This window comes from Larimichthys crocea, chromosome X, assembly GCF_000972845.2.
Source record: "Larimichthys crocea isolate SSNF chromosome X, L_crocea_2.0, whole genome shotgun sequence".
NCBI classification, from domain to species: Eukaryota; Metazoa; Chordata; class Actinopteri; family Sciaenidae; genus Larimichthys; species Larimichthys crocea.
Window position 1 is genome coordinate 14,698,829 of NC_040020.1, and position 27,937 is coordinate 14,726,765.

General features: G+C 41.2%; 1 protein-coding gene across 8 annotated transcripts in view; it reads left to right on the top strand.

Annotated features, from left to right (window-relative positions):
* The window catches only part of carmil3 (capping protein regulator and myosin 1 linker 3), a 76,067-nt gene that overhangs the window by 29,831 nt on the left and 18,299 nt on the right, over positions 1-27,937 (top strand). For all 8 annotated transcript variants that reach the window (XM_027283182.1, XM_027283186.1, XM_027283184.1 and 5 more), the window contains 14 exons: positions 1,168-1,254; positions 3,937-4,046; positions 6,108-6,185; positions 10,797-10,873; positions 14,510-14,614; positions 19,154-19,223; positions 19,338-19,419; positions 21,163-21,259; positions 21,349-21,403; positions 22,646-22,818; positions 23,839-23,907; positions 24,320-24,413; positions 26,991-27,089; positions 27,203-27,322. In XM_027283182.1, the coding sequence (XP_027138983.1) occupies positions 1,168-1,254; positions 3,937-4,046; positions 6,108-6,185; positions 10,797-10,873; positions 14,510-14,614; positions 19,154-19,223; positions 19,338-19,419; positions 21,163-21,259; positions 21,349-21,403; positions 22,646-22,818; positions 23,839-23,907; positions 24,320-24,413; positions 26,991-27,089; positions 27,203-27,322 (1,316 nt within the window). The remainder of the gene's footprint in view (positions 1-1,167; positions 1,255-3,936; positions 4,047-6,107; positions 6,186-10,796; positions 10,874-14,509; positions 14,615-19,153; positions 19,224-19,337; positions 19,420-21,162; positions 21,260-21,348; positions 21,404-22,645; positions 22,819-23,838; positions 23,908-24,319; positions 24,414-26,990; positions 27,090-27,202; positions 27,323-27,937) is intronic.

Here is a 27,937-nt window from a genome sequence, read left to right on the forward strand (position 1 = left end):
AAAGCCAGGAAGATGCAGGAAACAAGCTGGCACTACAGTTGAATTCTGTTTTTTAATAAAGCAGAACGTTTCATTATTATTATCATCATGGTTGTAATGTGTTTAATCAAATTTCAGAGCTGAAATTAGTTATGTAACCCATTTTGGCATATGGTATTCATAATAGTTTATCTCTGCACTGGCTATGTGGGAGAAAGAGAGACTGAAGTACGTTGCTGTGATGTTTTTTTTAGCTGGAGTATACTTGTGGGTATGCATGTGTGTATGTGTATTTTTAGCTTGATGTTAAGAGGCAAAGCTTTGTGTGGAATCATGACTCTTCAAGAGTTGGCGCTACTGTAAGTGACGATTATATCCTTAAAGCAGTATTGCATAGAAATCGGTCTTTGTGTGATTTAGCACCTGCGGATTTAGAGTGTAAGTATGGGCAGTACACGTGTTATTTGTTATGACTCAATTATTTACGATCAAAAACTAACGAGTCAACAACTCTGTTGTACCAACACAAGACATAGCAGCCAGCTAATATTAGTTACTAGTCCAACAGCAGTCAGCCCAGCTCGGCGTCTGTCTTTCAGCCTTTTATTTCACCAAGCTCTCACCAACCACTAAAAGTCATCCCCAGATTTACTCTTGTCCAGCGGCATCTTGCTCGTTCACTCACTTCTTTGCTTCCTCTGTCAGTGTCCTCTTGGATCTCTTCGCCTCTGCCATTATGTCCATAGACGCTGATAAACCTGGTTACATTTCTCGCATGGCCAGCTCCAGTTCTGGCATGACATAGCTCTATATCACAATTCCCTATAAACTCTTTTTTTCCCCCCGTGGTACACGCCGTTTCACCTCTGGTACAAACACAAACACTCCCTTGGTGTTCACAGTGCAGGCAACTCTGCCAACAAACTGAGCTGACCGTAGCTAACAGCACCTATAGTTCACAGCAATTTACTTTACTGTCCACCAGGAAGCTCTGTAAGTACGTGATGCACAGCAGCCAGAAGACATCCAAAGAAAACCAGTAAATATACCCTTGCAGGTGCAAGAACAGGCATACAGGGCACAGAGGGACCATTCACCTGATTACAAAAAAAGTTACATGAGGTCGCTTTTTTGTAATCAAATAAGACTTTTATGTTCCCTCTTCTCTTTACCTCCTCCTCATACCAGGAGTCTCCAACCTGATTCAACAAGTGTGTCGCCTCAACAAGGGACTGCGCCTCCTCAATCTCTCCAAGACCTCCCTCTCCTCAAAGGGTAAGAGTGCTCCTCTGAGATACAGCAGCCTCTAGTGGTTGACCCTGCGCAAACACACATTGTTTACTATAATTAAAAGTAAATAAATGTCTGGAGCTGGTGTTTCTTAAAGAAACTGAGAAAGACAGAGTGGAAAAACTGTGTCTTGAATCGCAATGCTTCCCTGCAGTCCCAAATGCATGCACTTATTTGGGCTTACCCAGACAGATAAACAGACGCAGGCATGTACAGTATGATCCTGCTACCAAATAATAATCAGGTCAGAATCATAAGTAGTTGATCTGTTTTGTTTTTTTTCACCCCCTAAAATCCTGCGTAGGAATTAGTGCAGTGTCCCAGTTCTATTGCTTCTATCCCAGACAACACAACCATCCACTAGTATCATTCAAAAGAATCATTTTGATACAGATGTAAATCTATCCATTATTAGCCTCATCTCGATAGCACGTTTCTCATTTTAGCATATTTTGTTGCATGTTTAATCACATTTCTGGGCAGAGATAAGATAAATAAATATGATAGTTCTTACTATTTCAGTAGTATGCCCTCTCTAAGAAGACCAATCACAGTAATTAGATTCATATATTATTTATTTATATTATATTATATATTTGTTCGAAGCTGTGTTCAGAACCCAGTCTGACTTTGTAATGTTTTACCAATAAAATTATTTCCTTTTGCCAGTGGATGATTAGCAGAGGTAAGCCTTGTCAGGCGAAGATATTTCTGGGAGAGATTTCTGCCTTCACACTGCGCGGGAGGTGAAGATCTGTGCACACATTTCTACACTAGAAAGCATTCCCATGAAAATTGTAGCTAATTCTTCTGGACGATCTGTTCACCTACATTGTGTCGTGCAGCGATTCTGGCAAGAGATGTTGAATCGAGCAAACATTAAAAAAAAAAAACCCTGCTGCAGATTGGCAGCTAGTTAAAGAAGTGAAGAAAGAGAGCAGTGCTGAGTGAAGTGTGGCCATGACTAGCACTTTCCAAGTTAAAAATACATTCAGTTTATTTTTTTCCCCCTCGCTGTGATGTGCAATTGAAAAATCTTTCTGATGCACTGACATCTGGTAACATATCTTAATGAGTGGAGTGGAGTGGAGCTATCTGCTGTAGTAGAGGAGTAAGCCCCATTTGACTGAATGGAATACACATCATTTGATGTGGTTAGAGCATGTTTTAGATTACATATTTAAAAGCATGGCCAAGAAAAGCAGCACATCCAGCCAGATGTAGGTTCTATTTTGAGGGCTTGAATAACCAGCTCGATCTCACATAACGTGAAGATGTTCTAACCTTTCTGTCTGTCACACGGTTAAGCTAAACCCTCCTCTTCCAGCTTCTCCAGCTCTGTAGTTAACTGCTCTCTGCCTAATGAGCAGCATGGATATATAAATATACCAACACCGACCTTGATACCCTGTTAGTCTATGTTTATGAATGGGAATATCACCCTAGGTGTGATTTTTAAAAAGGCAGTGGGTTGACACAGTGATTCAGGGGGAATGCAGCGATGGTGCTGACCTTGAATGGAGGGTGTTAGTATGACTTTGCAGGGGCTGAGCATTTTTTGTTGAATATTTATAGATCTCTCTCTCTCTCTCTCTCTCTCTCTCTCTCTCTCTCTTTCTCCTTTCTCTCTTTCTCTTTCTTTCCCCCCTTCCTTCTGTCTGTCTCTGAAAACACCCACACATACGCCGTCACAGGCACGCACGCTCGTGCCTCGAGCACACCCGTGCATATGCCATCACTTAGATTTGATCAGACATGCAAATAGGTAGATATGCCACCACGCACACTTTAACATTGTCACACCGACCGGATGGCTTCGAAAAGTCTCCGTTCCTAGCAGAATCAAGCAGCTGATAGATGGATGGAGGGGGGGGGGGTGGATTAGACACCCTGTCCCCTCTTCCCCTCATTTCCCTCCTAATCGCTACAAATTAGGGATGAAGAGCTTAACGCCTCACCAGTATCAGAGTGTGGCTTCTTCCACACACACACACACACACACACACACACACACACACACACACACACCATGCTAGAGAACAGGAGAAATACACTTCCTGTAACTGCTGGCTATAATCGATGATATATTTCAAGTGAACAGCACACAGAGAAACCATGTTTTAGTCTTTTACTGTATATGTTGCTCCTGCTAGATATTTCTCCCGTGTTTGTTATTGTGTCTATATTTAATCGTCAACTTGCCATGGCAAGCTGCGCTTTGCGTCAGTGTTGCAGGGTGAAGATTTTAATGAGGGATTCCATCGGGCCTGTGGGTGTAATTGTGTAGTGATCTGATTTTCTTTTGTTTTGGCTATCAGGGTACACTTGGATACTGGGATAGAAGGGGGATGAAACGTGGTGGGCTTCTTCCAAAAGTTCTTTTCATACTAGCCTGCCATATAAGCTCACTAATCTGTGCTCAGTTATTTATTTATTTCTTTTTTTACAACTGAGCTTGCTCACCCTTCCGTTATGTAGTTTTGTATTCATTAGATACAAATAAGTCACGTCCAGAGCATTAAATTGGCCCATTGAGGGGGGAAAAAAAAAAGATGATTATAAGATGATTAAATGACTCATGATTGCCAATGACTTGTTTATCCAAACTCCCCATCTCCCCGTCTCATCCATTTCTAACTCTATACCCATCTCTTCTCCCCCCATCAGGTGTGGTTTCTCTGTCCCAGGCGTTGTGTTCAAGTGATGACTACTCCAATTCTCTGCTGCACCTGGACCTCAGCAAAAACCCTGGGGTTCTGTCTGGAGAGGACGCCACGGTGAGAGAGAGAGACACATATACGAACATACGTATCCAATGCTTATAAAAAGTATTCAACACCCCCACCCCATTCAGTTTCAAATTCTACCTGGTTTTATACACATATTCATCTGAGTGTGGGGCCTCTGGCCATCACCATCTTGGCAGTCCTGCCTCCATCCTGGCTTATTAAAAAAATCGGCCAAGCTGCGGAGCGTGGGTTGAGCTGAGGCGGGCAGAGTGAAGCCCGGTAGCTCAGCCACCTGCAACCTGTCAATCAAAGCTGCCACGCTCTTAATTATGTGGAACTTTTGGTCTTAATATAATTTTGAACGGGGCTGTAAACAGCGTTTATTTCTGCTGTGAAGTCGAGCGTTTTAATATTGGGGCCTTTATGGAGATTGACTCGTTCTGCAGCCGGTCTCAAAGTGGCTGTTCGAGAATGTGCAGTTTTTTGGCATTTCGCCGACGTAGAGGTTGCCACTTGGCTAAAATGCAAAAAAATGTGTTCATGCTCAGCTCAGGTGGAAAATTTGATGTGATATATAAAAAAAACAAGTGCAATGGGAACAGACTTAGCAAATGAATCATTACAGTATGTATTATAAAGTATCTGTCTTAAACTGACTGAAGAGAAAAATTGCACCAGAGGAAAACATCGGATCTGTATGGAGTAATGAGGAGACTGTAAGCCTCTTCCTCTGCAGTGCTTTAATGGCACTTGAATTTGCACCACCAGCTGTTAATGAATCAATTCTTAATATTTGCTTGTGTGTAGTGGATCGAAACACAGATTTTATTTTGGTGATTTTCTTGGAAATATCGCTAAAAGTTATGCAACATTTGGATGAAAACCTGGCCTGTGTTACTTATTTGTCTACAGTGTGAATAATAGTGACATTTGGAGGGAAGAAAGTACAATTTAAGATTTATTATTAAAAGCTCAAGTGACAAAGGGGCATAACTCCATGCAGGAGGAACAAACAGGGCTTCATATTTAGTCAAGGAGAGTTTGTGTTGAATTGGGAAGAACTGTTCCTTTTTTAATAGTGAAGCAGACAGGTCATGTATTCAAGAGTAAGACACTCCATGATTATCTAGTTTGCTTCAGCGGGATGTTTGTTTTGCAATGATTTAATCAGAGGGAATTTAATGTGCCGTTAGAAAAAGACTCTTTAATGTCAAAGTGAAAACGGTGATTTAAATGAATTACAAACAGAAAATACACGGTCTCTTAAGTGCCGACCCTGTTGTTTTTGCATGGGGATTGAGTGAACAGATTATTTAAAATTCAGCCACAAGTTCTGGTTTGGATTGAGATGTAGATTGACTCCGGGGCATTAGCATTGTGCTTTTTTAAATTTTTTTATCTGTGAACCTTCTCCACAGTCTGTCTGCATTAATTTCACCTTTAAAAATCTTCCCACTGCGGAGAAGTCCCCCCACAGTATGATGCTGACACCATCATGATTCAGACTGGGGGTGCCGCAGTGTGTTTATGATGGATAAAAATCCAGATTTTCCTCTCAGACTACAGAATCTTCTTACAGACTTCACGTGCCTTCTGGCAAACTGTCATGTCATGTGTGAGTTTTTTTTTTTTCTACAGTAGCTTTCTCTGTGTCACTCTCACATAAAGCCGTGACAAGTGAAGCACCTGGAACAACTACTGTCTCTCCAATCTGAGGCTCTGAATCTAAGATCTGAGCTCTCCCTGTGGTCTCCTCCTTGCACACTCATTCAGGCATATTTACAGCTGTGCCATATTCTTCGCATTTGTTCATGATTGATTCAGCTGTATTACAAGGGAGGTTCAGTGACTTGCATCCATCCCCTGACCTGTGCTTTTCAATCATCTTTTATGGCGTTGCTTGGATTGTTTCTTTGTCTTCATGGTCGGGTCTTTTTCTGTTGAACCTTGTCCAAAAAGCCACATTAAATCTCTTTGGATTCAGTGTCGTAAAAACAATGAGGCCTTCTAAAGGGCGTGAATACCTTTTTAAAAGTACTGTACTCTTTTGTTTCTATATTGTATGTTTTCATATTCTCTAAAACACACTCTCTTCTTCTTCCCATGTAGAACCTGTACCTGTTCCTGGCCCAACCCAATTGTCTGGTTCATTTGGACCTGTCTGGGACAGACTGTACTGTGGACTCGGTTTGTACTCACCATCTCTGTTTCAGTCACTAATCCTACCCATCGTTGTCCCATCTCATCTCTAGGATGGGATTCAGGCCAAGAAATAAAAAGAGGTAGCGTCCTGAATACGAATCGTCCACAACACAAAGACAACGTTGGCTCAGTTGGCTCGCAGTCTTTCTCCGAGCTCTTCTGTGCATAATGCTTCGACTGATGGTAAAAGCACCTCGAAAGGCACCACAATAGAAATGTATAGCCACTTATGAATTATCCAAATGATACATTGTATGAGTAGCATAGAGGAGCCTTTTGTTACATGCATTTGTTCACATCTTTGCCACTGTGTCTAATTTTGGCATGTCTGCCAGGGTAACAAAACGGTGTCTTGCCACATTAGCAGCTAACCGGTAACAGCTGAAGGGGTGACGGAGCCTTCTTTCTGCAGGAGTTCAGTGACCATGCTTGAATGCGTCTGCCCCTGCTGGCTACTGCTTAGATGGCAGTTCTTCCTGGTTCACTGTGAATATACAAGGCTCAGTGGAGAAACGATGAAAGTTATAACTGCACTCACGATGTTTTTATTGTCTGTCTCCCTCTGGAAGACGTAGAGGTTTGTGAGAAGTGCTGGCTGAAGGGGAGGTCACATTTATTGTTTAAGTCTAGCCGCTTTGTCAGTGCTGTGTTCCTGCTGACGAGATATCGTGCAATTGGGAGCGTGCAAGGTTGCAAAGAACAGTCATAAATGCTCTGCTGCTGGCAGGTCAGAGGTCAGAGTCGGCTAGAGATCTACTCTGGGCTCTGCTCTTGCTCTGATGCCGCAGCAGAGCTCTGCTGTCATGAAGGCTGCTGTCTGAACTCCCAGTACTGTCTTTATGCCTCGTCATATTACAGATATTTTTTCACCTGCAGGTCTTAGCCCAACACTTTCATCTGCTTTAATTCATTACATTTTATCCCATTGAATCCTGTGCTCCTCCGAGTGATGAAATGTAGTCTAATTTAAGAACATTTAGTCAAGTAAAGTACTGTATCTAGCACTTACTAATTAGTTTGCATAATTTGGAGATTGTTTTTTATCCAAAACATAATCATATTCTACAATATGATGCATTGTCCAGTGGAAATAAATCTACTTGTATTAAATCAGTTAACTTAAATCAATTAATTCTGGCATTGAGTCAGATTGAAGATTTAAGTTTATTTCCTTTTTCTTTTTTTTAGCTTTTTCTAAGAAGTGTTTCAACCTGCCTTTCTTTCTTGTTTCAAGCTGGAATTTCTGAAAGAAAATACCTTAAATGACTTATGACTAATGATTTAATGATGCCACCCTGTGTTTTGAGAGTTGCTGTCATCTAGCAGCAACTGGGAATGTTCATTTTAACAGTAGTAATTAAATCCATCTCTAAAACAGTGAAACAGTAAGGCTGAAGCCAGTGAGATTAGGTTACAAACCGTGGAGCTAGATTACATACATGTACATGCAATCTTTTCCTGTGACTCTCTTTTTGTTCGTGTGAGGGCAATTTTAGTCCAACTCTCCATCTCCACCGCTAACAATGAAAACTACCATATAAAGAGGTAATCATAGAATGACTCTACACTAAATGGATATTTCTGAAAAATGCCAACCATTAAGAGTATTAAAAAAAGTTTAATTTAACGAAAATCTTAAAAATTATAACTTTAAATTTCATAATCCAGCTCCACCTCGACCAAAAAACAAGCACACTGACAGAACTTGTACTTGTATTGGATTGTTTTTGTTGTATTGCTTACACTTGTACTTAAGTAAAAATCACACCCCTGGCTTTTACTTACCACAGTGCCTGGCACTTTACTGTGCCTGTGTTTGCTTTCCTTCCCTGCTGTACTTCAGTCGAGCGGTTTTAAACCCCGAGGAGCAGGCAGCATGTCAAGCAGGTATCTGTTTCAGGAAGTAATAGTCCCACCCCGTGAAACTAAACCTCCTCCCTCCCCGTAAATGTGGGCCATGAATTTTGGATTGAATTATGTGCATGAATGGAAGTCATTGCTTCTGTTCTGCTTTATTTGCAAGTTCTAAAACTTAGTCTCCCCCTATTTCTCTTTAAAACTGCCCCTGAGACTAAAAGAGTGCTCTCTCTCTCTGATGGCTGCTTCATGTCCTGTTTTGCTAATTGTCATTTATCCTTTAGAGAGGAAGTGTCTGAAGGAGAATTTGTCTTTTTTAGCGTTGGCCTGTTGGATTGAATTATTAATAAGTTCCTGTTTTAAACTGTGTTGATGTACCGACAACGGTCGATTAGTCAGTTTGTGTGATGGATCACACTGCCAGGGAGAAATAGATTTGTCCGATAGTTTAACCTCTCGCAGGCGATGAGGTGCTATTTTAAAGCCTTAGGGTAAAAATCGAGGCAATATGATCAGCATCAAAAGCGCATTTCTTCTGTGTAACAAACACACATGGATCATCTTTATTTCAAGATTTAATTAGGTCACAGATTCCTGCATGTTCATGATGGTACTTCCCAGAGTAGTTTGAAAGTGAGCCATGTCCTCACAAGATGAGAGCGCGATTGGATATGCACTTTGATGGATGGTAGATGAACGTCTTTATTGCTGCTTGATGTTACGTTGATCATATGAGCAGAGAAACTGTACAGTGAGTAACACAGCATATTTAATTTCCTACCAAAGTTTTGAGTTGCTTTTTTTCCCATATTTAATGTGAAACATCACATTTGATGGATATTCGATAGAACAAATTGAAGAATGTAAGTAATTAATTTCTTCCCTGCTTTGGTTTCAGCTTGACTTTGATTCAGTGTAATACAATTACACTTCTTATTGCCCATTTGGTCCTGCTATCGGGAATTAGTAGACATTCTCTGACAGATGAGCACTTTCCGTACACACTTTGAAAGATTGGTAGAGGCACAGTGTCTGCTATATTTCATTCAGCTGCTGAAGCTCAGGGGCATTAACCATGAAATGAACAAGAACACAAAGAATTTAAGTCACGATTCTTTTGAAACTTTCAGGATCTAAATAACTCTTTTATCTTTATTAAAACATGAATATGAATATGAATCCTATCTTATTATATAATAATTATATATATTTTTTTTAAATGTCTGTCTGTGTTTAACTGTAAATGTAACCATGAGGTTGACATTTGTGGTTTTCAATGAAAAATATCAACAGCTATTGACTATATTTCCATAAAATGTGGCTCACACATTAATGTTTCCATCAGGATGAACAGTAATTACTTTAGTGATTCATCCAATACATTGATTTATGATCAAATGCAAAACTAACGACATAGCCATCAGCCTCGTTACACAATCATGGTGACCACATTACAACTGCTTAGCATCAGCATGTTAACATTGCGGTCATTGCTGTATAGCCTCAGAAAATTCCCTGTCTCTCTTCCAGTCTAAGTCAGCATGTCACTGTAAAGAAAGCAGCTCTGAGCATTTTGTCCAGTGACAAATATGAAGCCTAACTTTGCATTTACTTATATACTATATGAACATCTGGTCATTAAAACACAGGCTGCATTAACTGCATACTAACTAAACACTGCTTAATCTTCAACAATGCATTGTAATTTATAGGCTTAACATCTGTCGTTTTATGTTGAATGAGATTCTTAAAAGTAACTACAGCTGTCATATAAATATGGAGTAAAAAGTGCAATTGTTTGCCCTCCGAAACGTAGAGGAGTAGAAGTATAAAGTAACATGGAAATACCTCCAAAATACTGCTCAAGTACATATAGTACATAAGTATTCCAGAGTGTGGGCACTGTCAATAGCTGTGTTGCCAAAAATTTGTTTTGATGCACATTTTGAAGCATCGCATGAGAAAATTTTAGAAATTGCAAAATTCAGATTCAACAAGAGTAATCTGCTGAGTTCTCACAGACCAAACATTTAACACAACACAATCATAAACCAACTCCCAATATTCGCATAATGACAGTGGATGGAAACATTCATTTACATCGTCTTTTGCCATTTTACTTGAAATATGCAATATCTTATGGGTGGTAACACGGCTGCTGACTGTCAGTGTTCCCACTGGAAATGAGACGTGACAATTTAGGCTCTCAGATGACATTTTAGGGTAAACTGTCTGGCTCACACAGTAATAATCCAGCATCTTAGTATTTCAGAGAGTACACGACTTTCACCTCAGATGATCCATGTCTCTTGGCAGCCACATATTGTAGATGTTATCTTGTACAAATCCCAAGCATATGGCACAAAAAGGATCAAATAAATCCAAAAATAAAATGCTTAGACTGTTCTGACTGCCCTGATTTGACCAGCAGTAACATGTCATTTTTGTTCTGCTCCATTTTCACACACACACACCGATCTGCAGAGTCTGGCCTCTCTGAAATTCCATTCTCCTATGCCATCTATATTACTAGCATGATACATTTATAGACACGTTTATAGGAGCGACTTTGGCCAAAAAAGAATATAGATATATACATTTTTTTTAGTGTCAGCTTTAATCTGTGTTATAACCATTCGTGCAGTGTTCAAGAGCCAAAAGAACTGTTACACAATACAATCCCATTTCACTGCAGTGATCTTAACACAACCTCTTCGTGTCTCTTTGTTTCTCTGCCAGTTGTTTGGGGCCTTGCTGCGAGGCTGCTGCGCTGACCTCTCCTACCTGAACCTGTCCAAGAACTCCTTCTCTCACAGGTGGGCATTCACATCAAGTAATTCAAATCCCTGTTAGGTTTTTTTTTTTTTTTTCCCAAGAAGGGGAAGAAAAAAAACCCCCAATAAAAACATTTGTTTTCTTCTTCTGACTCAGCCAAACGGCTCTGGAGGAATTCCAGTCAAGAGGAGCAGAGCGAGCATCATCATTTATTTTCTGCTGTAGATTAGTGTTTAGCCCTGGACCTCACTGACGGAATTAGCGTTTGCACCCCGCCCCAACCCCCGCGCATTTGTTCTGGTCTGCCGCGTCTGCGTGTGTGCGTAGTCTTTCTTTAATGTACATATGTCTCTGTTTGCTAACAAGTTTCCCATCTGTCAAGCACTTGTTTGCATTCCCACAAGTCTTTTGCATTTTACGGTACGCGTGCGCGTGGGTGTGGGTGTGTGGGGGTATGCATGCGTCTGTGTTTACCTAGCTAGCAGGCAGAAGCAGCTCCGACTCTCATCATGTCGTGTCCCCAAGGAGCCCAGGAGCTTCGCTGCTCAGCATATTACATTACTGAATTACAGAGGAAGAAGTTGGTGAAAAATGAGACTAATTTTAGATGGGAATTATTGTTCCAATCCCCAGGCTCCCATGCCTGCATCTTTTCCTCCTCGCGCTCTTGTCTGTTTCTATCTATCCGCTGTATCTCTCAATCCATCTTTTACTCTTTGCGCCTGTCAGGCTGAACCTCTTGTTCACCTTTCTTCCTTTGTACTTTAGTTTTTTTACGATGGGAATTCTTGTTCTTGCAGGAGTTCTTGAACACACAGCTCTCTAATTTCTAATGCTCCATCCATCTCCTCTGTCTGGCTTTTATTTCTTTCTCCTCCTTTATCCCTCTCTTCTTGCTTACTGCCTCCTTCGCTCTATCATCCTCTCTATCATCCCCTCCTCCTCATTCGCTGCTTATATTCCCTTTGCCTCTCTCCTTATCACTCCTTTCCCTCTCTCCTCATACACCCGTCTTCTTTTCCCCTCTGTTCATAGTTCACCCCACCCTCCCGCCGGTCGTGGGTCTTCTGGTATTAAATGCACGCTGGCTTGGTGCTGCTGGTCAGGCGTCGGTGGTGTTGTGGTGACAACACAGAGCCACTAAGCTGAACCGAGCTGATAAAACCTCCCGGCTGCCGCTCATGAATATGGAACAGACTGCCTTAGACACCGCTTTCACCCATCACGCACACACCAGAGTTACACACACACACTGGGCCTTTCAAGAAACAATGAGCGGCCCGTGTAGATACTGTTACACACACACACATGTGTGGTAAGAAGCTGCTGATACAGCTCTCTAGAGAGTGTTTTGCGAGAGAGACAGTGACACAGTATCTGCTTATGCGACAGAAGCCATTCTGTATCCGCGGAGTCCTGACAGACTGTATGCTAATCATTACAAATGGGTCAAAGAAGAGCCGGTGTTCCACACACTGAGAGGTTATCACACTGGCAATGACAGGAGCTTGTAATACAGCTGGCTGGTTTATCCTCACGTCTTCATCTTGGTGTTTTTTTTTTTTCTCCTTCATTTTCTTTTTCTGCCTCCCACCATAGCTCACTCCCTCATGACCTTTTCTATTTTGAACCCTCATAACTTAATTTTCTCATACTTTCCCTCCTTCTGTATCTCACATTTTCTTTCATTCATTTCCTCTCACTTCATGCGGTTTTGTCTTTGTACTGAGTTAACATGGTTTTATCTGTGTCTGGTGAGTGTTCTAGTCTGTGCGCGCATATGCAGGGGTCCAAATGAACACCCGGCAAAACCTAATTGTGGCTTGCATTATTGCCAAGTTACAAGCCAACTCTGCGAGTCTTAAATCAAACCCTGGTGGTCTTATTTTAACAGTGCAATCGTAACAATCAGTGTAAAGCACCGAGTCATATGCACAAGGACAATAAGGGCTTAACTCCCACTGCAATATGAACAAAGGAATTTGGTGAAGCAGAAAACTGAAATTGGAGGGGTGTAGTGATTATTCATTACATACTCAGCCAGTCACATTACAGTTCTCATACCTATTAAACAGCTGTGCCAAACACATGGGCACATGACAAAGTTGACTCCGTAATCACAGAGGAGAGTGCGGAGCGGCTTCTCACATATGATGTCCTAGAGGTGCAGACGTGATACAGATATGCTGCTAAAAGAAGGTGATATGATGTGTGTTGAATTTAGAGACAGGTGTGGTGTTAACTTCAAAAAATAAATAACACACAACCTTATCTGAAAAGAGCGTTCTGTAGCCAAGAAAAAAAATGACGGTGTGATGAAAATGAAACTAAAAGGCTACATTTTCTTTATTTTTGTGATTATCTACAGTGTAAATGAAGTCCTAATAAGCTAAGTGATCCCATTCATCTTCCTCTAGTGCCACCATGAGGTTAACAAGTTTCAGGTTCACTTTTTCTGTCCTCTGTGTTTTATATGAGGAAAATGATTCACACTCCGGTGTTAACAAAGGAAAGTAATAAAAATCAAAGTAGACAAAAAGAAAACACATTTTGACGTGTGATAGCTGGAAACCCACAGCTATAATTCATAACATTAATGACTGGCTCCCTTTTTATAGAGCTGAGCGCTCATTAACAAAATTGGTTACACCGGTGCTTCTGCTCTGATGAGTCAAAATGTCTGCCATGATAAAGAACTACATGAAAAGGTAATGCCGTAACATAATTCTTTGAAATACGACACAAGCACGTCATGGTTCTCCCTCTCTTTCGCCGCTCACAGATTTATGAGCGACTTTTGCGTTGTAGTTTATGAAGAGCTGAAATGATGAATGTCACATTAACTACGCTCCTTAAAGTGCTTGTTTTTCATTAAGATTAGGGTGAAAAATAGAACGGTAAAAAAAAAAAAGGCTTCAATGCTGCATGAGTAAACACATCAGCTGCCTGAAGAGAAGTATCAGGTAATCTTTTCCTGGAAAACAAACCTCTGGAAGATGAATTTATCCTCCCTCTGTCTCTCTTTACCCCCCTACCTCACTTTTCCCTGCTGTCTCCAGACCCCCTCCTCTTCCTCCCCCATGGTGAATTATTTGTGCAGTCGCGGCTGCAATGGCAGATTGGCTGCTTTGACGACTCCTAAACACCAACGTGAACCAGTGTACTACATCCTGTAAATGCAGAGGATGGTCCCCTCATGTATTATGACTCAGAGGGACGGTGTACACAGACATACTCTCTGTCCTTCCTCTGATGACAGACTACTGTGCTGTATATGCCAAACAGATGGCTGGATAATTGGTCAGTGTTACCTTTTTAACTGTTGGCAGTAATTAATGCCAACTTCACCTTTTCACAGTGTCTGGTTGATATAATACTGACCTAAATGTCACAGCCAGCATCTGTCTGATTTAGTGCTCTTTCTTTCTCGCTCCTGTTGTTTCATTTATCTCTTGTCACATTCTGTCAGCGTATCAAGTCTTTCTGTCATCCTCTGTCTTGTCTCCATCAGTCTTTTGCATGTTATCATCCTTCCCTCCCACCTCCTTTCATTTTCTGTCTGTCTGACTGCCTGATTGGGATCCATCTTTAATGCTCACCCTCTGTCCCGCTATTATCTCCGATTCCAACGCGCTTTACACTTTACAGTCTGTCTTTTCTTTGCTGTTCTTTTCCAGGAAAGCGAGAGATTCCCTGCCAACTTTCCGCCAGTTCTTCAGCTCGGCATTCAGCCTGACCCATGTCAGCCTGTCCTCTATGAAAGTCCCTCCAGATTCGCTGAGGTGAGTCGCTGTCACACGCACCGGTTTAAAGGGACCTTTTGAAACTAAGCAGCTAAGACACAAATCGTGTAAAATCTGACCTGCAAACAAATTAACAAATCTTACTTCATTCAGTCTGACTCATTTTGTGCATCTAGCCTGATCAGATTTTAATTGGATACAGCAAAAAAAGGATACGATTATTATCTAAATGCTCAGATGCTGTAACAAAAATGTGAACTCCCAAACAACCTTTGCACGGTGATAACGGGGTACATATGGCAATGCTACTTACAACACCCATCTGTTTAACCCAGAGATACAGTTCTGCTGATAAGTACATACCCTGGCAGATGTAAGATGAGTTCATCCTTTAAAGAAAACATAAGCGATCATGCAAAACATCTTTAAGCTTTGAGTTTCAAAATAAACCATAAGGCATCACGGAACGGCGCAATCATTAATAAAACATAGCAATAAAGAAAATATTGAGATGATCCCTGTTGAAAACTTTGCACACTCTTAGATTTTACTGCTTAGTTTTGCCCCCTGTAGCACCAAGGACGACTTGCAGTCTTTTGTCATAGTTGTGGATGAGGCCCTTCATTTTCTCAGGTGGTAAAGCTGCCCATTCTTCTTGGCAAAAAGCCTCTGGGTCCTGTAAATTCTTGGGTTGTCTTGGCTAAACTGCACGTTTGAGATCTCCCCAAAGTGGCTCAATGATATTTAGGTCAGGAGAATGTGATGGCCACTGCAGAACCTTCACTTAAAGCACTGAAGGGTTGACTTGGCCTTGCGTTTTGGATCGTTGTCATGCTGGAATGTCCACGTCCCATACGCAGCTTTCAGGCTGATACGTGTAAATTGTTCTTCAGTATTTGCATTAATAGGCTGAATTCATCTCGCCATAAATCTTGACTAAAGCCCTTGTGCTGCTGGAGCTCACGACACCCACAAAAGATCCACGTCCATGTTATTTAGTAGCGATGCAGTAGCGATTTTTGTTGCAGGCCTTGTTGACCCCTCTCCAAACATATTGTTATGGTTGTGACCATGAAGTTTAATTTTGATCTCATCACTTCAGATGAGGCTGAAGTTTTGAGGAATGTGGAGATGCTGTTCAGCATACTCTTAGATTTATGCTGTTCAGCATCTCCACCGTGAAGCCTATTTTTGTTCAAGTACCTCCTTATTGTGAACCTTGAAACAGCCAGACCACTTTTTTACAGAGAAGCTTGTATTTCAGCTAAAGTTGCTTGTGAGTATTTCTTTGCATCCTGACAGATTTATTTTTTGGCAGCTCTGGCTAAAATGTTTGGTCTCCTGCACCGTGTCTTGACATCAACAGAACCCTAATTATTCTTTGGATATCTTCATGTACCTTTTCTCACAGATCTTTTGACAGTTGTTTTACTTTCCCCGTGGCTTTTCCTCCTTATTTTGCACCTTAAAGTAGCCACACCACTCTGCAGAGAGGCCAAGCCTGTATTTCAGCTGAAGTTGCTTGTGAGTTTTTCTTTGCATCCTGACAGATTTTCTTGGCAATCAATCGTAGGTCCTTTGGCAGTTCTTTTGCTTTCCCCATGACTCAGTATCGAGAAAAATAAGCGCAGCCTTGAATGAAATGTCTCCTTTAAGAGCCTGGAAACCTTGACTATTTATACATAAACTATTTATATATGTGTGACTTTTTTGTTGCAATCAAGCAAGTCAACAGTGTGAAAACTTCCCTTAAATAGCCATTTAAACCTGTGTGTGTCCGACAGTGTGTATATTATCAGGCCAAGCATTCAAGGATATATGAACTTTTGATCAGAGTATCTAAATTTTGACAGTGATTTCAGTTATCATTATGATACACAATTATGTGACAATAAACTAGTTTCACATGACCACTGTCCTTTAATAAATTAAAGGTTTTCTCAATATTTAATATTTGTCAAAAGATGGCTAATATTTTTTCAAATTCTGCCAGAGGTACGTTAATTTCTAAGCATGATTGTAAGTCAAAAAAATGCAAAATAAACAAACCAATCCAAGAATTCAACTTGGCGATGCACAAACTTTAGTTTTTTTTTCAAATTTGTGTGCATAACATTAAATACAGTTGTTTTTTTTTTGTCATTTTAAAACATCAGTCCAATCAATGATTCCACACGGTGAGGTTTACAGATTTAACATTTGGAAAAACAGAGCACTGGTATCAGATAGTACTCAGTAGTCTGTATTGGAGGACAAAAAGTTGGATTGCTACAATCCTACTGTCGATGTTAAACTAGTAAAATACCAGTACTTACAAACAGAAGACTTGGTAAATAGATGAGTATCTACTGCTGCATTACTTGTGTTGTTCCTGATGCAATTATGAATATTTCGCTGACAGTGATCAGCCTTGACTAGTGCATCAACACCTGTGACAGCCAACTGGCAAACCTTCACTTCCCCTTCATTCAGAGAGCCTCTGGACAGGAAGCACACACTGAGTTGGCAAAATAAACAGCAATAAAAGCCAAGAGGTTGTTCTAATGTACACAACAAACAGTCCTGTAATATTCTACTGATATTATGTGAGAAAGAGGCCATAAATTCACTATTAAAGAAGCCAGAACAGAAAGTAAGTTACTATATAAGATAAATGAATACAAACTGTTGGAGTTGTCAGCATAATAATTGTCAAATAAAGTTCTAATTGGAATATTATGGGGCTATTATACAAGGCTTTAAATCATTTAAACAAGTGAATGTGTTGCTTCTAAAATATTTTTATTGAGTTGTTACTATAGATCTCCCAGCATTTCTATAATTTATTTCACATAGAGTATGAATAAATGAAATCCATAAAGTAATCCAATAAAGTAATCAAATACTGTATATGAGCCAGTGTGGAGGTGTACAGTAAGAGACATGTTTCCTTATTTATACTAGAGCCAGTGTTTGTTCACAGATTACTGTCCAGCAGCTGTACGCTCACATAAATGTGGACATTGATGGTGGACTGAAACAGTTTTGTGATGGAAGTAGCTTCCATTGAATGCCTCATGTAGTCTTTATATCTAACACAGTGTGTTACCAGCAGGTCGTACCAATGCCGCCTCTCTGTGTCAACACCCATTTGTGCTGCTGACAATGTTTAGTCGAACCTAAAGCCTAAGAGTGGTTTAAAAAAAGGATTCCCAGTGAGGCCACTCGTGCTCAAAATGTGTCCACTCATGACGCTTTAAGGTGCTTTAGTTTAAAGCGCTGTTTAAATGACACACGAGGCCTTTTTAAATTTTATATTCAACCTTTTGACCAAACAGCTAAAGAAGATACTCTTTAAATATAAATATAAAATTAAATATCCAGCGTTTCCTGGCCTGTAGTCCTTGACGCATAACTGATGAACAGAAAGGATAAGTGTATATTCCACTATCAGTACAAGCACAGGCACTCAGCATACATAGATGTTATGTCTTTTTATTGTGTCAGGCTTAAATACCAAAATAGCTTGTACCATACGGAGTGCTGTCTGCATCCAAACCATGAGTGAGATTTAATCGTCAAGGCTTGCATTAGGTTTCAAACATTTTTCCTCGACAGTGGAGCCATTTTCTGTTATGTTAGTAGACTGGCCTTCAATCAGAGGACAGAGATAGATTGAAGCCCCCGTACTGGCCGGCATCCAACGTGCTGACGTGTCTTTGTGCAAGACTCTGTATCCTTACCAGCTTTAGGAGATCTGTAGCTAAAGCTGCTCAAAGAGCAGCCGAGCAAAAAAGCAAGTTTCCCTACTGGGATGAGTGGAATAATGCTATATTACAGTTTCTCTGTTAGGTGGGTAGCCTGCTGTTTAGCGTCTCATAGCCAAAAACATAATCAATAGCAGAGTAAACAAAGCAAACTGCCAACAATTGAGATGGTTGTGTGCTGCTGCATGATGGAGCCGAGCCAAAATGGACAGAGCGGACTCCCCACTTAGCACTTCTCCTCATTACCTTCTCATGGTGCATAACTCTTAAATGAGTCTTCAGTGCACACGAACAACCTCCAGCAGTGCCTTGATGTGCAAATGCAGTTTTCGTTCTGCATCCAGCTGGGCTCCTGTGTACGTGTGCGCATCAGCAACAATTGGCCACCTCTCTCTGAATGAATATATATATATGAAAAAAAAAAAAGGCGAACATGAAAAGAGAGGTTTTTAAAGTGATTTCTGGTGCGGTGTTAGTGAACTATGAATCTTCTTTTTAAGCTACTTTTCTCTAAATCCTTTTAAGATGGCTCTAAAACTTAAAGGTGTGCAGAAGGGAGGGGTCGGATTATGTGTTCAGGTTGTTAAGGGAGGAAAAGAAGCAATTGGATTTATATGGGACTGATCTTCCTTTGTTTCTGTCTTCTTTCATCATTTCATTTTCACCTTGCCTTTGTCCATTAATTTCCCTTTGTCTCTCCTCTATTTCTCCTTATCTACCTCTCATTCTCTTCACTCTTCTCTCTCCTCACCTGCTTTCCCACTAATATCTCTCTCTCTCTCTCTCTCTCTCTCTCTCTCTCTCTCTCTCCCATGCCTGTGTTTTCCTTCAGGGCTCTGTTCCTAGGTCTGTCCAATAACCCTCATATCACTGATTTACACCTGGACATCAGCAGCTGTGAGGTACGCTCTGCAAGCCCGTGCTTCCTCTAGGCATATTCACTCATCTCCTTTTGGTAGATTAACGCTTGCGGCCATCCCATCATGCCCCACTCCTCCTCTGTCTTCCTCCCACAGTTGAGGTCAGCAGGTGCTGGGGTGATTCAGGAGCTGTTTCCTCGAGTTTCATGCGTGGGGACTTTAGACATCTCTGATAATGGTAAGAGACATGCTTTCACACTCACCCACAAGGGATAGGCTGAGCACTTTCGGAGCCTCACTAGAGACTAGAGAGTACAAGTCAAGATATCTCGGCCTCTGCTGCACACATTTTGAACATCCTTTTTTCAACTGTTTGAGTAAGTGTAAAACTACATAGTATCCCTTTAAAGGTCCAGTGTGTAGAATTCATCACATCACCCTCACCTTCCTAGTGTAAAGAGAAACACTTGAAAGGCCGTGTCTAGAGTCAGTATTTAGTTTGTCTGTTCTGGGCTACTGTAGAAACACAGTGTTTTAACATGGCGGCCTCCGTGGAACAGGACCTGCTCCCACTGTGTATTCTTATTTTCAGGTGATTATAGATGCAGTTATGAATATTATATTCCATGTAGCCTTGCCTACTGAAAATAAAGGCCCCAAATGAAAACACTGGACCTTTTTAAAGGGATAAAATAATATGCCAGTCCCTCTAGGTGTTCTTTAAAAACAAGCTGTAACAAATGTTTTTACAAAAAGAAACGCTCATATATCTCAACAAAGTGATAAGTGCAGTTAGATTTGTCAGAGGAGGCTGTGTTCTTTGAGGAAGCTCAGAAGAACTTGAGCAGCAACAACTAGAGCAAACCCAACCTCACATTAAAGCTTGGTTGAATCAACAATATCAAAAGCTGATCACATAAGGAGGTTGGGATACTTTGAGGCAGCTACACCAGCAAACCGTGTTAACACTACCGTTCAGAGAGGACTAATGAAGAACTGTCCTGTCATATTTCTGCTGTACAACTGCATGAAAAGCTGGTGGCCAAGCAGCAGATTAACGAACCAGTGGTCACTTAATGTGAGTGCGACATGACGTGGATGATTTTGAAAGACAGATTTTCATTCAGTAGAAGCTCTCTTTACCTTGGAAGTTTTTGTTTCCTAACATTCATTGTATGGTTCTCCCTGAAATCATTCTCTAACACTGCAAATAATCAAACCAAAGGCATATCTTGGTATGTATTCCTGCAGAGATCTGTTCTTACCATTTTAGGTTCCAACCACCACCCCCCACTTATTGCCGAATACACAGCAAATTGGGTGACCTCTGCCTTAATTCCTAAGCAGCCATGAAGCAATTTATTAGGTCAATAGAACCGTTTGTATCAGAAGATATTAAAAGTGTGTCCCCAACAAACCCCCACCTCCCGCTGTGTTGTGTCGTTTCCTGTCATTGAGACAAGAATAAACTCACTCAGGCATGTAAGCTTATTTAATCACAGATATTTTCGCTTCTCTGAATGAGGCATTTAAGTCTTTGTTGCTGAGATATCTTGCCATGGTAACTACTTCCTCTTTGCAGAACGCTCTATCCTTGAGCTTTTGAAAGTGTGAGTAGGGGAGGGGGGATTATTGGGAGTATTTTGGAATTTCAGTGGGAAGTGATATTTTGTTCCAAAAAGAGACCATGAAACAAAAACAGAGCTTTGAAAGCCAGAAATATTAGTACCTGGCAGCATAAATGATGAGTCACTGGTATAACAGCCCAGAAAATTATAATTTTTGGTTGTAAAAATCATTTAATAATAATTTATCAGCTAATATCTTTTTTAGATTAACTCAAACTTAAAGTTTGCGATCGTTTCTTGGTGGATGTAATTAAACAGCTACTTGGAAGTAGGTTTTCACAAAGGCTCTGTAGAGCGTGATATTGCTGGCGTTGCACTTGTACTCCAGTGATGTGTGTGTGTGTTGTCTGCAGGTCTGGATGCTGACTTGCTGGCTGTCATCCCAGCATTCTCCAGGCACCCCTCCCTTAAACACCTGATGCTGGGGAAGAACTTCAACATCAAGGGCAGGTACGGACCACGCGGGGAGCCAGCTGTACAGATGGTTGGTGAAGATGATACTAATGATGAATGTTTTCCCCTTCTCTCTGCCCCCTCAGGGTGCTGGATGAAATTCTGCAGAAACTGGTTCATTTGGTGCAAGAGGAAGAGTGTGTGAGTTGGGTTACATAACATATTGTGCACACACGCACACAAATCCTCCGTGGTGTTTCGCACAGATGCGCCTACACACGCATCATACATTTGTAGACACACATACACACACACACTCACTCATGTGCATTTAAGGTTTCCCACCTGCCACACACACACATGAGGTGCAAACACGTACACAAGTGATGTGGTCTGTGGGCTCGACGGATGATTCATTTGGTCTCAGTTTATTTGGAGGCTCCCAGGGCTCTCTCTGCTCCGCGCTGTGCAAATCCAGCATGACAAGTAGCTTACTCAATTATTTACCACTGTTGATGGTGATAGCTCACAACTATGTGCTCTCACTGAGTATGAACTGATGCGTGTGTGCGAGCCGGCTGACGGAGGCACAGATGGGTGTAAATATGCAAGTTCAAAGGAAGTACACCGAGTTTCACAGACTGGCCTGTTACTCAACTCACACAGCAAGCCATGACAACACCAACCATCTGAATCATCTGTGTGTGTGTCCCCATGCACAGCTTTTGTCCAGTGCCCCATGCTAAGGGAACAATGGGAGACTATGTATGGCTGAAAATCACTCGGTTGAATATGTTGATTCTCAAATAAAATATGTGATGTAGGTGTTAGTCACATGCTCAAGAGTTGGAATATGTTCTGTTGCATCATCCCACAGTTTATAGAGGCCGAGAAGAACGCAAAAGCACTGCTCAGAAAGTTCTGATAAAAGAAAATGCAAATAAGGAGTTGTTTATTATGCAGTGGGTTTCTCTAAGATAAAAAAAGCAATAGCTGCGGAGGGTTTGAGCTGAAAATGTCTTTTTTAAATTAGATTTTCATCTGGGTTCATGGTAAGTGGATTTATAAAGCGCTTTTCTGGTCTACCAACCACTCATTGTGCTTTTACAACAATTGTCACATTCACCCATTCACACACACACAGTCACACACCAATGGCACAACCATCCGGAGCAATTTCGGGTTCCGTGTCTTGCCCAAGGACACTTCGATTGGTCTGGGAGAGCTGAGAGTCAACCACCTGATCCTCAGCTATATTTTATTGTGATAAACCCCAACTATAATCCTGGAATATGTTTATGATTCTGTTTGACTGTTTTCATCACTTAATGACAAGTCCATGTCACCTAAAACCTTCTATTGCTTTACAAATTTTCATTTACATCCATTTTCAAATCCTCTTCTGTCGTTTTCCTCCACGCTCTCTCCTCCTGCCTCGTCCAGGCTCTTCAATCCCTCTCCCTGGCTGACTCGAGGCTTCGCCAGCGGGGCACAGTGCTGGTCAACGCTCTGGGCTCCAACACCTGCCTACGGAAGGTAGATCTGAGTGGCAACTTACTGGAGGACTCTGGGGCCAAGATGCTCAGCAAAGCCCTGCAGATCAACACAACACTCAGGTATATGTGTGTGTGTATCTGTGTTTCTCTTGAAAATCGGCACTGTGATGGGTACAAAGGAGGATTTTCCTCACAGATCAGAGCACTTTGTTCCAGAGGAGGATAGGCGGAGTGAGACAGGAGGAAAAAAGCAGTGTTATAGAGGATATGTAAGACAGGTGAAAGAATAAGGTCAGAGACAAAATTAATATGTTTGGCATGAGTTGAGGAGAGGATATGCTGAGGTTGCTGAGAGGCAGAACAGTGAGTTCAATGCAGGACTTCAAAGTAAACCACGCAGGAGATAAGGAGGTAAGACTGAGGGGTCGGAGGGATACCGAAGAGAACGGGTGGAGGGGAGAGAGAATGGCCTTCAGGCATGCAGTGTAAGATAACAGAAGAGGCTGAGTTAAGACGCATGTGTTTGCGTGTTGTGGAGGATTAGGAGGAGTGGATGCAAACTTTGGAGATGCGCAGAATGAGTGAGGGACAGGAGACCGATACAAGCATCAGGATGGGGAAATCGTTAGGTGTGTACAAGAGCGGAAGAAAGTTACGAAGGGATGGGAGAAGGAGACCACCTAAGGAGTGAGATCTGGGTTTAGTTCATTGAATTCCATTGCAGAGCGAGACGGGGGAAAGAGAGGTGGAGGAGTAGAGGGAGTATAGATGAAAGGAGAAAGGAGCATGTCTAATATATTAAAAAACGTGTGGAGTGTAGGTGGAGAACTTGCACTGTGAAATAACAGAAAGTCGTTAGTTGCATTGCGGTCCAGGAGGCATTCTGAATGTGGATATGGACTCGCTCTATAGCAACAACAAAAAAAGTCCTGACAAATGTCTTGTTAATCCTTCTGTGATGTGTTTGTGCAGCTGCATAGTTAGATAAGTACTGTGACTATGATATTATGCCCTGTGTGTGTGTGTGTGTGTGTGTGTGTGTGTGTGTGTGTGTCCCTTTTTAAAGAAAGCAACTGATCTTCTTCCTCTTCCTCCCTGTGCCTGTCTTCCCCTATTTCCTGCTGGTGTGATCCCTCTCAGGAGCGTGACGTGGGATCGCAACAACACCACAGCGACAGGCTTCCAAGACGTGGCAAGAGCACTGGAGCAGTAAGACGAACACAACACAACACACTCACACACACACACACACACAGCAGGAAAAAAAGGGGGGAAAAAAACGTTTGAAGAAGGGGATACACAAAGACGAATTAGTCACACACACACCCATACGGAAGGCAGATAATCATCTCTGTACCATGTTTACTATTACACTGTGTTTCATCAGACGTCTGATGTGCATGCCAGTGAAAGTTTGTGTGTGAGTGTGAAGTTTGTGTGCGCGCGTGTGTGCATACACAAGGATATGTGGGCGCATTTGCGTATTTGAGAATTGGAGACAACTGTTCTAAGCGCTTCGGGTGTTCCCTGTTTGTTCTTGTTAACATCATAATTCTTCCAGTTTATTATTGCCGGGGTAATATTATCTCACTTTCTTTTTTTTCTTCTCCCTCTACAAAAGCAACTTCACCCTTCAGTACATGCCCGTCCCCCTCAGTGATGTCACTCAGGCATACCGCAGCGCCCCAGAGAAGACAGACCAGGCACTGACTAAGGTGAGACGCTTTGTGATGTCTACATTTTGTGCATCGTGTTCTAAGTACAGATGAATTACAGCATTACCTGACAATTAGGGTCGGACTAATTCACATGTTTGATTAATGGCTTTCATTTATTGTTTATTTTTTACAGGGACAGAGCACAATTAAAACTAATTGCACCAAAGTTATCTAACAGCTAATTTGCATCAGTCCCTAGGCAGGTAGACAAAAAAACAGTCACAGTGCAAAAAATACTCCATAAAACAGCACAATACATAAAAATCCATCAATGTAAGATAAGAAAATCAGTCAGTATCAGTAGAATCAGTCTTATAAATGCAAGACAATTCTTGGTGTGCTGACTTTAATTTGAGCTTGAGGCTGGTTTTAAACATTGCCAAGCTTCTTGAGTCTGTAACGTTGTGGTGTGGGTATGGAATTCCAAATTCCACTACTTTAAGAAAACAAACTGGCCAAAGGCAGTCTTCCTAAAATGTAATGCCCAGTCACCCCTGATAGATGCTCATAATTTTTAAACAGGCATACATTTAAAAAAAAAAAAAGAAGTAATCAAAAGTGAGGAAGTAAAATTTAGTCAGATTTAACAAATTTAACTATGACCTGTTACCAGTACAACAGAGAAGAGACAACACATGTCTGTTTATAAACTGGACCTCTAAACTCTGCTCATAGTCAGTCTTCAGTATTAAATCCCCTTTAATTCAGTCTCAGGCAGAGGAAGGGCTACTTTCAATTAAAGTGGAATTGAAATTCAGCGTATTCCTTTGTAACCCACTTAATTACAGGACAAATGCCATGACCTGAAGTTTAGGTATGCCATAGTTATTGACCGGCAATTTATGTAACGCACTTAGAGCTGAAACAATGAGTAGACTGGGAAAACATTCATCTTGGACCTTGGGGTTAATTAATTAATCACGAAATGATATCAATAATCAGCTGATTAATCTGCAATGTTGTAGCCATGTTCACTACCTGCTTGTGTGTCAGGCTTTGACACCATGGTGCTGCAGGTTTTGTGTAAGGTTGCGGTTGCCATGTTGGAAACTTAGCTTAGCCATACAGTAGGTCCTGGAAATTATGATTTTATTACCTTCTATTATTCATTATTCATTCATTATTAGTTATTTAGAATGATTAAATTCTCAGTGAAGTTTACTGTCTCAGTGCTGATGTCATATATGCATGCAATATATTTCTAGTATTGTTCGGATTTAGCAGTCTTGGGTCCATTAATGCTGTATATTAGTCAGTGGACAGTAACAGGTGTTTGGTGTGTCACAGTTTTCCAGTGTTTCATGTTGTCAAGAGGTTCATCGATCTATTTATTCTTTTTTTCTATCCAAAGCCTCTTTGATTCAGATGTCGGCTATTCAGCCTCTTTGTAATTTGTTGTGCATCCTGTCTCTTTAACAGCTAACATGCTGCTTTTTGCTCCTGATTTGTGTGGCTGCTTTTCACAGAAGACACCAGAGTTTGAATTGCATTATTTCTTTTTGGCCTAGAAAATGATGTTTTTTTATGTTTTTTTTATTTATTTCTTTATTTTTGATCACAGTGATGAGCCTGTCTGTTCGTATCTGTGTCAATGTGCTTCTATCTGGCTGTGTAATTGGAGGTGCTCTTTTCAAATAGACAATGAAAACATTTCCTTTCAAGCCATATTTGCATTAAGCCGTAACCTTCTCATATAGGCCTGACGGTGACATTTACTGACAGCCAGACAGCAGCCTCCATGAACACAGAAAAGAGGCAAAGACCGTGTGCAAACATTAGGCTTTTGGACGTATTGTCTTTTTGTCTGCAGACATATCTCATCTCATCTTGCACCTTGGCGAGTTCAAATCCACAAACACAAATCTCCATAAAGTAAAAGTAGGCTGAGTAGATGGCTATAGCTAAATGTAAAGATCTGCCCTTTTAGATCCTGAATGGTGTGGTCATTTTTCCTCAGTACTACTGCTCAGTCGAAGCTGTCTGTCACATGGCTTGTAAGCTGCAGTTAAAAGTGCAAGTGTGTTTGCTCTGCATGTCAAACTCCATTTCCCTGGCGGCTAAGCTGTCAGTCAATCACGCTTAACATCTCGCCTCCCCAGAGGCATGGAGGCTAAAGGAGCTTTTCTCATACATCTCTAGAAGCAGTATCAACATTATATTTGTTCATTTTAACATGTAGGTTCTTTCTAACGCTAGAAATGGATCTGCTGTGGAAATGAGCCTGATGCATATATTTCTGCTTCTTTTTTAAGAGTGCGCGTGAAGCCATAATTCAGTTTGGGGGTTCTTGTTTGTCTGCGCATTGTCTGTGAAGCTCCTGTCCTTCAGGAACCCATCATTCCACCTTTTCTTTATATAAGATGATTAAGCAGTGAACACTCCCATCTGCTGAGTCATGAAAATAAATCAAAGGCGTTCCGTTTGTTTCTGGGAATCAAAACTCTCTCCAGTCTCCTTATTACCATGCAAATGGACTCGTCTCCTGTCTCATGCGCACTGCGCTTTGTAAACACCTGTCATCTTCACTCCTCTCTCCTCCTTGTTTGTTTTTCTGTGTGTGTGTGTGTGTGACAGATCCAACGTGCCCTGCTTAGGAACAACCAGACTCAGCGTTTCTCTCAGAAACAGGCTCTCAGGCTGCACCAAGGCCTTGTCACCAGCACAGCCGAACAGGTGTGTGTCTGTGTTTGCGCACATGATGGCGAACAAGACAAAGTTTTACTGACGTTTTTTGTACATGATAACATGCATTCATGTATTGGCTTCGAATGTGTCTGTGTGTGGAGGTGATGGAGCGTCTGTGTGTGCGGGTGCAGCAGCAGGTGTGTGTCCTGAAAGGATGTGAGGAAGGAGAGGAGGTCCAGACAGCCAGACAGATCCTCAAAGAAGCCAGAGACTCAAGAGCTGTGAGTAGACTGCAGCTTTATTTGTATTCTGTGGGTGAAATATTTAAACTGTTATGAGTCACAATATCATAGGATATGTGGTACAGGCACTCAAAACAAAGTATGTATTATGTCTAGTGGCTTGTCTTTTCTTGTTTTTCTAGCCAGTAGTAGACAAAAAGTAAGTGACTTAAAGGGGCTATCATGAATATTTTTAGATAAACAATAGATTACATGACCAAGAAAAGACACTCATGATGAATTTGCAGGTATTTATCACCTGACTCTCCAGTTTCTCTCAGCTCCACAGAGGTTTGCAGCATCGTTTTGGTTTTCCAGCTCACTGCCTTACTGCTTTGGTTCACAAGCACAGTTCTCGTGAGGTTTTCAGTCAAAGCAGACAGCTGTTTTGTTTTTGTCAGCAAAAAAGCCACTGGATGCCGAGCAACGAATGACAGATAATGTTAGCAACTAGCAGGACAACATAATGGAGCATTTAATACCTAAAAAAATTTTTTTACATTTTTTTTTTTATTTACATTAGATTGAATTTGGATGAATGTGTAAAAAAAAGGGAAAGTTTTCTAAAGAGTTCACTGTATTAGCTTATTATGTGATAATGTGTGTGTTGTTGTT